Source organism: Echeneis naucrates, chromosome 18, assembly GCF_900963305.1.
Source record: "Echeneis naucrates chromosome 18, fEcheNa1.1, whole genome shotgun sequence".
Classification (NCBI taxonomy): domain Eukaryota; kingdom Metazoa; phylum Chordata; class Actinopteri; order Carangiformes; family Echeneidae; genus Echeneis; species Echeneis naucrates.
Window position 1 is genome coordinate 10,144,365 of NC_042528.1, and position 13,151 is coordinate 10,157,515.

Genomic DNA, 13,151 nt, shown 5'->3' on the forward strand with positions numbered 1-13,151 from the left:
ACAATAATGGCGACAAAGTAGTTGTGTATATGTGTTTCTGCCTGGTTCTAACTGATTAACAACACTCACAGATTGATGAATGTCTCCTGTTGCTTCCATGCAGCCAGGTTCTAACATCAACACAGGATGAACACTAACCAGCAGAGGTGTTAACGTGGCTTTCTAACGATCATCCGTCACGTTGTCACGTCCAGCTATTCTTTTTATTACTTCCTTTCTGTCACACTAATGTTATTGCAAATCATAATAATTAAATATTATGGCATTAATACCAAGTCCTATGTCAAAATCTCTTTTTCTGACATGCTTTCAGTTGCCCACAGAAAGCTTTGACAGTCACAGTCTGATAGTTAACTGCAGTCACACTTTTGTCATGAAATGAAAACCATCCTACAAACAACGGCCTATCCTGTGTATTATTGTGGGTTGCCTCCATTCAAAGATGGCTATTTGGCAGCTGATTTGAGCATCAGTCCAAGTATACTGTGAGCCTCTTAACAGTGCATAATTATATGAAGATAATTAAAAGTTATATTGCCTTGTAAAAGATTATTACATTGTCAAGGTTTTTTGGATCAAACAGCACTCGACTGAAAGATGATTAAAAACCCGACAAAACACTTGCTTTGACACGTTACTTCAAACCGTTGTGCTGTGGTACTGCTAAATGCATTCATTTTCCATTTTTGGCATGGGCATATGCTCTGTGCTCGCCTCTGGGGTTTATTGGATAGTGATATTATGTGATGCAGACACAGGCGCTGGTGGGAAATGTTCTGCCCAGAATGAAATTTTTTTGCTGGTTTTGTGGCACTGGTGTCCAAGGGGCTTTGTGTGTATGTAGTACATCTGTGTTCGAAGCCTGTATACTTAAACACATGGTTATGCAAGAAATAACTCCAAGTTAAAGTTAAAGGCCTCTAATCTAAATGAAACATTGTAGCGAGGCTAAAACTTGCAGCTCTCCGGTTATTAAGGAAACCTCAGTACTCTCTGTCTGCCTGAGCTAATAACACTGATACTGTGGGGACTAGCATGGAGCCTGGATGATCCTGGTATTGTTTGTATTCTGTCTACACCAACTTCACTTCCTGCAACAGCGGGCAAACACCCACGTTTCAGCTCAATATGCTTCCACAGACCAAACCAACGCACCTGCTCAAAATTAACAAATGGCCTCGCTTCAAAGATACTGCATATCTATTGTATCCATCCAGTGCTCTGTAGCAGTTATCAAGGCTAGTAATTCATTCAAACTGATTGTTGGTGATATTAATTGTCATGGACACATGGTGACCCAGAAAAACTTAGATGAAGCCACATAGTTATTATTGTGGCTGTCACAATCTGCTGGCTGTCAGAGCAGTTTGGAAACTAGGAGTCAGCTGCTCCACCGTTGCCATCTTGCCAGCGCTGGTTTCACTGATCTCCCAGCTAACACAGAAACAGCAGAGGAAGGATGCCTGTGGAGCTGACATTTTGGTGGTTGGGTCAAGCGTAGACCAAGACCAAGACTATTTTCCTAACTGAGTGTAAACAAGCTTATTTCTGCTGTGAAGTTGGACATTTCAACATCCATGGGGGACTCTACGGGGATTGAAACATTTACGGAGACAGCCTCAAGTGGATATCTCAGGAATTGCCACTTGCCGTTCCCTCTCTCCTCTCTGCATTTGCAGTTCAACTCATCTATTTCCCTTTGCTCAAATCAGACAGTAGTGCTTCTCCTCTCCCTCAGGAGAACAACTATGGGCAAGGCAAAGCATAAAACAAAAAAGAAAAAGAAAGAAATGAGTAGAGGAAAGCAGAGAAAAGAGACAACTGGGAGTAAGCATAGCCGTCCTGGCCTCTCTTACAACATATTCTTATTTGGCTCAATAACATCTCCAAAAAGCACAAGCACTCCTCTTTCATTTTCTTTGCCCATCCATCCATTCTTCTTTCTTTTGCATCTCACTCTTGTCACCAGAAAGTGCTCTCCCCGCTTCCTCTCTCACGTCCTGCTGCTCTCCTTCACATTCTTCATCTTTTGCTCTCGTCCTCCAGCTGCCGCCACCGCCACGGCCCCTCTCATCTTCCCCACTCGTTTGTGTTTTGATCTCCATTTTCTCTGATAGCGCCATTCTTTTCATTTCTTGTTCAATCTCCCTCTGTCTTAATCTACCACTGTCTAGCCTCTCGCTGTTAGCCTATTTGTAACCCCTCTCATAGCTCGGCTACAAGCCCAGCATATTCAAACTTCTTTTCATTCCAACTGCACTGAGTAGTTGTATTTTCTTTCACTCTGCATCTATTTGTCTTCCTCCATCTTTTTCTCATCTTTCTGTCATAGGCTTTTGGAGCGCTACGATTGTTAAATTGTATCTCTTTGCCCCTCCTCTCTCCCATCTGTGTTATAAATAGTGGTTTCGTTTTGCTCACTATTAGGGAGGAGATCAATTCCACAAATTGAGTGGATGGGGAAGCAAACACACACACACACACATGCGCACACATCCAGGCACACAGCCCTTCTGTCCTCCAAAATGCCACAGTGACAAAGACGACACAAACACAGGCATTGTCCTTGTTTTCCCACTGCTGGCTCTCTCTCTTCCCCTCAATAACAGCCTCCCTTTTTCCATTTTCCACATCCCCTTTCTTTCAGCCTCAAGCCTGTTGGACTTCAGCTGACCTTTCCTCTCCTCTTCTTCACTTCCCCTTTCTTTCATTTATTTTTTTTTATTGCTACATTCTTTACCTTGACAAGCGACAATAAACCCACGTTTTTAGCGTCTCTGGGTCTTTCTGCATTTTGTCTAAGATGTAAAAACAAAATGAAATGACAGACTGAAGTCACACGACTGCTCATGAAGAATATCAATACGATAATTTCCAAAAAATCAATCAACTGATATTGCTATAATGCACCTAATTTCTCTCAAAAATTATAAAATCTACTTTTTAATCCTTATTTCTTAAAATGATTCTCTTTTCTAGCCATTAAAAGACGTTCATAGAGCTACATTATTTGAATAATATTGTTAATATTGCCTTTTCTTTTTTCAAACCATTACCTTTTAGCTTCAAAGCAACTATCCAGCAAATATGTCTTGGTGATAGTGGCTATTTGTACATTTTCCTCCTGCCCTTTGCAGTTTCTTGCCATCGGCACGCAGAGGTGGTTATTAACAATTTAACAACTGATTTGGCCATGGTCTTCTTTACAATACAAGCGGTTATGATAGCTTGGTTTGTTGTTGCTATCAAAAAAAGACCACAATGGCTGTGGCTAACTGGTTATCAGGCAAACCTACACCAGCAAGTTAACAGCTGTTAATGCTAGCAATCCATCAACAGCAAAATATACAAATGGATCCTTTAAATACCATCCTGACTCACTGTAACTGCTTATTCCTTAAAGCTGATAACATCAGTCCTCGTGGCGTCACTACACTTGTGGATGAGACCATTATAGGTTTTTCTAACAAAACATTAAACCTTGTACCCTGCATGGTACACTATGTCCCATTTTCCTCATAAGAAAATGAAATAATGATTCTCGAAACCAGAGGTCTCCAACTCCAGTCCTGGGGAGCTACTGTCCTGGATGTTTTAGATGTTTCCACCCCCAAGCACACTTGATTCAAATGATCAGCTCGTCATCAAGCTGTGCTGAGGTCTGATAAGGAGCCACTCATTCCTTTTCCTTTATATATGTTAAACATGATTGTATGAAATGACTATGTGCTGCACATTTTTTGTTGTTCGCGAATGTATATGAAAGCACCACATTTTGTATTCACACATTTCTCTTTGCCTATGAATAAAATGTGACCAACGCTTGTCTCCAACACTCGCCTCCCTCCTCGTCTGTCCTCCTGTAACCTCTCATTATCCCCAATTCACCTCACTCTCTCTCAGCCTCTCTGGCCTCACTATTTCCCTCTCTCCCCTAACGATCTGGCCATTACTGGGGCTGCCGTTCCAGCCCCGGTTCCATGCAGTGTCTGGGGTCTAATTGGGACTGAATGAGCGTGAGTGTGTGTTGTTGTGAGGTCTCATTGACACAGGCTGGGATCCAGAGACGGCCTTGTCCATCTCCCTCTGTAGAGATGTATTCTGAGCCTTCACACACAATCATATGCTCAAAAATAGATCTTAGCAAGAAAAAAGGGGTATGTTTAATTAATTCCCCTTTATGTTTAAGTAAACTTAATTTCTCTATTTATTTTGAATAACAAAAATATGTAAATATATGTTTAGATATAAAATGCGCATGGCTGCGCCCTTCACAGTTGAATTAAGATATTAAATAAAAAAAAAACTCACAGGATGAAAAATAAAGCTGTATTGCAGTGAACATTAGACAACTCAAAATGCCCCTTTCATTTGCTGAGCAACTATATTAATACAGCATATCAGCATAAGAGCACCAAATTGTACTCTGTGATACAGTACGTTTATATCTGTTGCAGCTTTTTACCTTCAACTTTTCAAAAAGGGCAAGCATTTCTAGCTTTGAAATTGGGTCTGAGGATGTAGCCGTGAATAACACGTCTTTTCTAATGAATGAATTGGATTGAGTCATGGAGATGACTGTTGTGGTGGTGTGGCTCTATTTGTCCTTGTGCTATTTCTTACAGTAGGGTTTTTTTTTTTTGTTGTTGTTTTTTTTGCTTCTCTGTTTTATTGTGGCCCTTTCGAAGACTGATTATATCTCGACACAGACCGATCCAAGCTCCCTCTGTAGCAAAGAAGAAGCCCCAGGCTGAGAGAGAATTGGTACACTTTCATTTGTTGTTTTTTAGTTTGTAGTTTTGTGTGCCTCTCTGGTAATTTTCTCTCCCTTTTGTAGTCTTTTTGCAGCTCTCTTTATAAGTTTTTGTCTTTTTGTAGCAGTTTTTTTTCAGCTCCTTGTCCTTAAATTGCTCTATTTTATTTAGTTTTTGTATCTCTTTGTAGTTTTACTTTCCAACAACAGCCACTTGAAGCAGAGGCACTGGGGTCCTTTGACTTGTTTCGCCATCTGGTCAGTTTTGGGTAAGACACTGCAAATTGGTAAATGCATACTCAACCTAATGAATAGCAGTCCACACTGGATGGCTTTTCCTGCATATTTTCATGGTCGTGAATAACTTGTCTACATGAGCCGTTCACGCTAAGGTCTCTCTACATTTGAACTTGATCATATTTGAACATGCGCAAAACACATAAACAGAGATGCTCTTTGTGTGTTTTGGCATATTGCTCCCGTGGAAGCAATGCATTCCTTTTCAGTTTGAGAGTGCATGAGTTCCAGCTGGACGAGCAGGGAAACAATAAACTGGTCGTAGAGAGCAGCGGCTGTCGTCTCCATTCAGACACCAGCATTCCCATTAAGTAACGCTGTCTGTTCTGCCACTGCCCACTGCTCGCCATCTCATACATAACAATACCTCCTTAATTGGAATGCTACTCTGACAGTTACAATATAATCCAGGTGCAAACACACACAGCAAGTACAAAGTGAGAAGGAGCCAACACAGGCTGGGGGGGGGAGGCAGTGGCTGTCCAAACTGAGTGGAATGTTCTGTCGTCACAAAGTTCTACATATTATGTCAGAAGAGCACGTGTGTGCACAACGATGGGATCGATTTATCTTTCCAGCTGCTTATCAGGACAGAGTGGGGGAATGTGTGTGTCCTCAGTGGGGAATGCAGTTTTAGCTGTGATCTCTGGGATCTACCATTGAGCGGCGCTGGCAGGAGCCTGACCATGTCTCACCGCAGGGTGTGTGTATCACTGTGAGAGTGTGTGTTCAATGCTAATCAGACATTTTTACATGGATAGGGGATCTCTCTGTTTGTGGCCCTTGTATGTCTTATTAGGAGCTACTTATCTTATCTTGCCTGTTCTGGAAGTTAATCTGACAGCGGGGAAGCAATTTCAGCTTTTTCTCCTGAGCTCTCCAACCCTTTGCTCTGATTGGTTTTCCAATTTAACTTTATCATGGCCGCATTTTCACTGTATCCGTGCAACAAAACCAACACAAATGAGAGAATCTGATTTTTAAAGTTTTGCACCCCAACCTCCTTCCCAACTCCACAAAGTACAAAATATATTAACTCTCTGAACGTGTCCTGTTTTGCGTCTATTTGCAGTTGTTTTTTCCCTCCTCGTAATTGTTTTGCTTCTTTTGAGCTCATCTTGAATCTCTTAAAATAGAAGCTTTAGCACAGCAGTCCTCTGGGATTCTGCCCATTGTAAACTTACCTGCCATGAATATTTTCGACCTATTTATATACAACAGAAAAATAGGCCATATTGCCTGTTTTTAATGATGCTAGAAAATTGGTTTTGTCATTATTTACTTCAAACATAATGATTATTATTTTAGATTTTTCTGTGTTTATTTTTTAAAACAGAAGCATAAATACAGGTTTCAGTTTTTATGGGCTAATACTGAGGAAAGGAGGGCTAACTAATGGGTTGTCAAAGACGATATTACCTCCAGTGATATTATATTATATCCAATTAGTGGAATAAATGAGTGGCAAATTGTTTCTTCTCACTCATCATTCTTTATTGAGAAAATATTGCAAAAAGAAAAAAGGCCCTGTGAAGTACATACAGCATTTCAAATGAAATCTTATGAAGAAAGGGACACAAATAGTGGAGGAACTGCTCCTGTTGGCGAAGAGCTCGGCTGTAAAGGATTATCCTCTGTTGATTTTTCCATTCTGTAGCACTGGAGCACATAGAGCGACACACCGGTTGGTCCCATTTCAAAATTTGCACACGAGTGTTTAAATGCACCCTTGGGTCTATCTAATGCTTGAATTTACATTTCAGATGCCAGACAGCATAGAGTATTACCCTGAAATGGTTCACTAATATTGCCAAACTCAGTTGTGCTTGCTGGGAGGTCCTCTCTGCAACACATTTTGACAATTCCAAACTTCATTTGTGTCAGTGAGCACTTTAAAGTTTATTGATTTGGATTAAATCGACCCACAATAGCTGTTGGCTTTCTCAAAGCCAGCATTGGGGTAATCACCGAGGTCCTCACTGAGGAAGGAAAGATGAGCTGAGCCAGCTTTCAGTGTTGCTTTCCTCAGTCACTTATAGGCCTTACACGTGGTATTAAACCCAGCCAAGTTCAAAGCAGCAAAAAAAAACAAAAAAAAAAAACAAACAAAAAAACCCAAAAAACTAAACAGCGTCAAAGTTTTTCCCAAGCTCTGAGCTAGCTGACAGGAAACACAGCGCCAACTACACAAACACACACACACACGCGCGCACATCTTTTTCCTTCTCACTTGCTGTCCTCCTCTATCCCTCTAGCACTTTCCAGTATTTTTCATCTCAGCTTGCTTGGCCTCCCTCCTCTTCCTTCCTCTTCACTTTTTTTTTGTCTTGTCAAAGGGCTTCAAGCTCAATAAAATATTATCTGTCAAAGTGCAATGGAGTAGGTGTATTCAACATGATATTGACAGAACCTTGACACAACGTGTGCCGAGCGTTGAGGTAATGGGGAGGCAGGAGCTTTGGCAGCAAATAACCGACAGGTCCACAGGGACAGAGCAATAGAAAGAGACAAGATATTGAGTCTATGTAGTAATGTTAAAATAAAGTAGATTTAACAGTACACTTGATCCTTTACTGCAAGAGAACCTATTTTGTTCTGTACTGGGGTTTTTAGTGCGGTGTTACATTATTCTTGTCACGCTAGTCTATGTGGTTTTCTAAACCAGACCAACTGGTTTTGTTTTTTAAGCGTGTATTTTCACTTCTTCACTTCATTCCCCCCTCCCCCAATTCTCCTTTCATCATTTTTCAATATACTACTCAATCTTGTCCATGTGCCATCTCTTTCCATCCAAAATCCTCTTATAAAGTCATTTGTACTCAGCACGTAAGAATATAAAAATTGTCGAAAAAGCCTGCCTGCACATTTCTCATCACTTATTGCTCACAGTTCCCTTGTCCTGTTGTATTTTACAATTTAGTGATTAGGCTTTTAGAATGTGCATTGTACATTATATTGAATATTAGAGCATGTCCATGGTGAAAAGCCTGCAGGAGATGCAAAGATTTGCTGAAGAGAATCTCCCTGGATCCTCTTAATAATAATAAAAAATGAAATGTGCCAATTCCCTGTTCTTGCAGGGTGCTGTTTTCCAAAATTAGGGATTGTGAGAACGCAGCAAGGGGTTTTCGGTTGGTGGCTGTGGGGGGGGGGGGACCTAAGACCTAAGTGCCTTCATCTAAGAGCATGAGCAGAGAGGCCAGTATGAAGAGATGCTGAATTGCCCACAGGAAAGCATCTGTTAGCAGAGTCATAACCAGGGTGGATCACATAATACAGAGAGACAGAGAGGGGGATGAGGAGGGGTTGGAAGTGGAGGCAGGAGAGAGTAACAGGCAAAAAGAAAGGAGGAAATTGAGAAATACGTTGATGCAGACAAAAACAGAGTGGAGACAATGGCCTGTATCTGCCTCACACAGACATCGACAAACTCTTATAATTCCTCCACACCATCCACCACCTTGCCATCCAGGAAAGAGCATTGGAAATGTCGCCTTTTGTTTCTTGCTGAAGTGCCTATAATAAAGCCACTCCGGCTCCCTGTCTTTCATCTAGCGTGCCATCAACAAACACAATACATTAAAATACGACTTCCTCTGATGCTGCTATAAATCGAACCGACGTCACTTTACATCTTTATGTCCACATTTCTGTGTCTCCCACTCTCTTCCCCCTTTCCTGCCTCTGCTCAGTGCTCACGTGAAATGTACTCCCTGACTGAAAGTGTTCTCTGGCATCCAGAAATATACATTTTCTTTCTCAACACTGAGCGTCATCCAAGTAATTATTCCAAATATTCAGTAAAAAGGCATTAATTAAAAGCTGATTCAGTAAACCATGCTCACTCACCCAGGCACCAGAGAACCACTTTCTGTAGAGTCAGTGTTACAAGCAGTTAATCAAAAGCCTCTTTGATACAGAGCCATTGTTTTGCTTTGGGCAACACAGCAGCAGGGACAGTAAATTTTGCAGATAAATTTTTACAGGCATTTGGTCTTTGGACTGTTTTCATGTCAGACCGCAGATGTTCTGCAGTAAGTATTCTGTTTACCAATAAAAGTATATTCTGCTTTCAGTATCCATGAGATGTAATTACTCGGGGATATTGTGTAGTGGATTGTATTGCCCCATATTGATTGTGTTGTACCATATCATATTGTATTGTGTTTCATTGTATTATGTCATATCAAATTATGTTGTATCGTATTGTATATCAGACAAAGGAAGTTCAGCTCACTCTTCACTCTTTCTCTTTTTACACTGCTGAGTTGCTCGTGCGGTGCAACTCTTTGTTGCTAAGGCTGCTGAGAAATTCCAATTGCATTAATAATTTGTGTTGAATGGACTTTTAATTTGACCTAAAACACCAATCAGTGTTGTTCTGTGTGTGGATGAAAATGAGTCACTTTATGTCAACGCAAATAACCAAACAGGAAATGGGCAACATGATAATTGGTTTGCTTGAGGCCTTCTGAAATTGTAATCTATCATAAAAACAATTAGGCCACAGCGTTGCGTCCACAGTGGCCTCCTTGAGGCCACATATTCAACTAATGCAGCTTTACTGCAACAAAGAAGATTTATTTTAAAGTTATTTACACTTGCCCATCCTATCACAGTGACTTATTCAGTGACAGCGGCGCAAACATGCTTTTTTAAATTTTTATATATTTATTTACTACTTTAAAATCAAAATTTTTTTTGGCCTTGTTATCAGACTGAATGTTGTTGATCTTTTTCTTTCAGCCTTGCCCAGATTGAACAGTTCTATGATTAGGAAAACCTCCTCAGCTAGGTGGAGGTTACTAGTCAATACAGCGCACGATTATTCAGAATAAAGCAAACATCCAGCCCAAGAATTTGGTGATTTCACAGGTGTAAGAAAATCACTATTCTGTGTGAAATTCATGAGAAAATGTGCTATTGGAGATTCATGAAACACAACAGCTGGTCTGCATTAAACCTCATTGTTTCAGTTTATGAGTTAGCAGATTTGTGCAGCGCAAAATAAAAATAAAATACAGAGTGGTTCTATGATTCCTGGAATGTAACAGCATCATCAAAGGTACAATCTGAAAACCTCTCACTTCTTCAGTTGATTAATGATATCCAATATTATACTCTGATTAAATACCCAGCTGGACGCTTCATGTTCTTATCATCACTCGTCATGAAGAATGAACATTGACTGTGTTATTGGGAAAAGCTGAAGCTTCTCTAGATCCGTCACATAATGTAATGCATCACATAATAAAAAAAAAAAAAAAATCAACTCTTTCACAAGCATAAATACCAAATTAAAAACAGTAGTTGAAAAAAACAACAACACCCTAACTCGTTTACTTCTGTTTTGTTTATCGTTTTTTTTTTTTTTCCGGATTGTCGTGCTTTTTTTATATATATATATATTTTTTTAATCCTTCCTCATCCCTTTTCTTTAACAACAATGATAATAAATCAGGGGAGAGTTAGCGACAGACTTTATAAAATGATAAAACTCTAGTTATGCAGTTGTAATAACTTAATAAACAATATCTTCATTGTAGTCTCTGACATTGTGTTGCATTGTTTTGGGATTTAAATTGTAAAAGATGGAAGTGATTTAGGAGAGCAACATTGTCTAATGCACTATGATATCAACTGCAGTGCCATCAACTCCATTTAATCCCTGTCTGTCAGTCCGTTATTGATGGGGCAATTCCTTTTACAGAGTTTATATTATGTGACCCTGTTTATATTGCGCTGTGTGTATCTGTGTGTGTGTGTCTCTGTGTGTCGATGTGTGTCAGAGTGAGGTGACATTGTTCCTGGCAGAAATATGTTCCAGGTTTGGGGCTCAGGTGGTTCTGGTTTGTCTCCTGATCAGAGCTGACACACAAGGACTGCATGGTAACACACGCTCGCTGTCTCTGTCTTGATTTAGCTCAGTCCTGCTCTGGTTTGTAACCCTCCACACACACACACACACACACACACACACCTATGCACAGATCTGCTATGCTGGAGCTCTATCAATCTTTTTGAACAAGAACACTAAGCAGCACTGCAGTCCTTTGCCCTCTCACACCTGATGTAGGAGCAGAGAGGAACCACCGCCGCAGTGTGAATCCGTCTAGCCTTTAATTCCTTTTCGGGTGTGCAGTGTCTCCTTTTTTAGGGTTGTACTTGAATAGACTAGCTTATGAATAGGTTTCTGCATGGCCTAGAATATACAACTTAAAAGCATGTCATTTTGAAAGGGTTGTTGATATGCAGCTGAAAGAATGAGGACAAAATGGTGGACAGAATGAATGAACTAAGTGAGCGGGCCTTGGCTGTTAACAAATAAAAGCTATTGGCCGTGCAGTTTTCAAATCGTCTCACTGAAGAACATCCACCCTGTTAAGGATATTTTGTTGGTGAGAAAAATGATAACTAAGGAGCCAACTGGGGAGGCTTTATGTCAGCTTAATTGAAGAGTTTTGTTTTTTTTTTTACAGTCTCTGCGAGTCTCAGTGAGCTGTTTTTCTTGCACAGAAATCTTTACTTGTGCAACAACTGAAACACTGCAGGGCTTTAACAGCAACCTGCGCATCACCTTTGGGTGAAACACAGCACAGGTCAGGCTTCGCGGCAGGTTGGAAATCCGAGTGCATGTACAACAGCCCTGAGTATGTGTATAAATCACTTCCAGGCTGCAATCAAATGGACGTATGCATTTGTGTAGTGTATTTGTACACAATGCAGACATTGTTGCAGTCTCAGCTCTGCTTTGCATTGTCTCTGGAGTTATAGAGCACTTTTTCTAACAGCGTTTTCATTCATTTTCTGATATTCCCTCTTAACGCACTGTTGCGTTTCATTACAGCTACCACTGAGGACACGAGTTCATGTCATCAGGGCAGTTCATGGTTTGTTGCCTTATGAATGCAATGATCTGTGTTATCATTTTACAGAATCGTTCATTCATTCATTCCTCTTCTACCACTTTCCGTTGGTTTCCGTTTCCGTTTCTTGGGGGATGCTGGAGCCAATCCCAGCTCACCCCGGCGAGGGTGGGCTACCCCCTGGACAGATCAACAGTCCATCACTGGGCGATTTTATAGAATCCCTCCTTGTTTTTTATAGGATTAAGGATATAGGATTAACAAATCAATTTGCCAATCAAGTAATATTAAATGATAATGAATTAAAATGTATTATCCTGTAATAATTAAATGTGCAGTCTGATTTAGACACCCAAGATGTTTGACTTCACTGAAAAGTCAGTCAGTCTGTCCACATCACACTTTTGTGTAGGTAGCACGTTGGACACATTGGTTGTGATGCCATTAAAATTCAGCTTGTATCCCGTCAACACATTTAAGCACATTTCAAGATGAACCAGCTTGAACCAGCTTTCTAGTATCAAACTGCGCCCACATATGAGTCTCAAAGCTCAAACATCCAAGTGAAGAATAATCAAAACTCACTTTTCTGAGTGTGGAAGGCTTTAAATGGGGATGTTTCTGGGCAAATAAGTATAATGAAAGGAGTCTGTATTTTTTTTTAGCAGACTTTAGCAGATCCCAGGAGGCAGGAGAAGAGTTTGAAAAATACAATTTAGATGGTGGTATAATTTCACAGGCTGATAACTGATGCTTTTTTCTCTTGTACGGGGAAATTTACATTTTGGCTGTGACCCTGAATACCAGTGCAACTAATGGTGCTGTTATAGAGCTAATTTCCTTTGAGAACAGGTTGTATTATTCACAGGTTTCTGTATCCTTCATCAAATGCAAAGGAGATTATCTGAATCTGTGTTGTGATATAATGCAGGGGTTTACTTGTCTTCCCAAGTGGAGACATCAAGTGCTTGAGCGTTATTTTTGGTATCACAATCTGTAACCTTTTGGTTTTGTTCTGGGACACCCGTACCTGAGGTGAATTCCAGTATTAGTTTTTGTAGTTCAAGTCAATGTTATGGGATTAGCTGCTTCCCAATCAAATGAGGTTAATTGCATGCCGCGATGAGGGATGAGAGACAAATTTAGAGGACTGGGAGGCGTGTGGGATGGATGGGTGGTGGGGGGGTGTGGGTGGTGGTGGTGGTCGGGGGGGGCATCATGACTGGGTTTGACTT

General features: G+C 40.5%; 1 protein-coding gene across 8 annotated transcripts in view; it reads right to left on the reverse strand.

Moving 5' to 3' along the window:
* Window positions 1-13,151, reverse strand: part of nlgn2a (neuroligin 2a) — a 157,047-nt gene that overhangs the window by 61,464 nt on the left and 82,432 nt on the right. The window contains exons 2-3 of one of the 8 annotated variants that reach the window (XM_029526008.1): window positions 10,581-10,585; window positions 7,336-7,353 (exon numbers count right to left, since the gene is read on the reverse strand). The exons of 5 other annotated variants lie outside the window; for them this stretch is intronic. In XM_029526008.1, coding sequence (XP_029381868.1) covers window positions 7,336-7,353; window positions 10,581-10,585 — 23 coding nt within the window. Of the gene's footprint in view, window positions 1-60; window positions 84-5,366; window positions 5,401-6,110; window positions 6,134-7,335; window positions 7,354-10,580; window positions 10,586-13,151 lie in introns of all 8 variants that reach the window. 2 more of the 8 variants (XM_029526004.1, XM_029526006.1) reach the window with 2 other exon arrangements.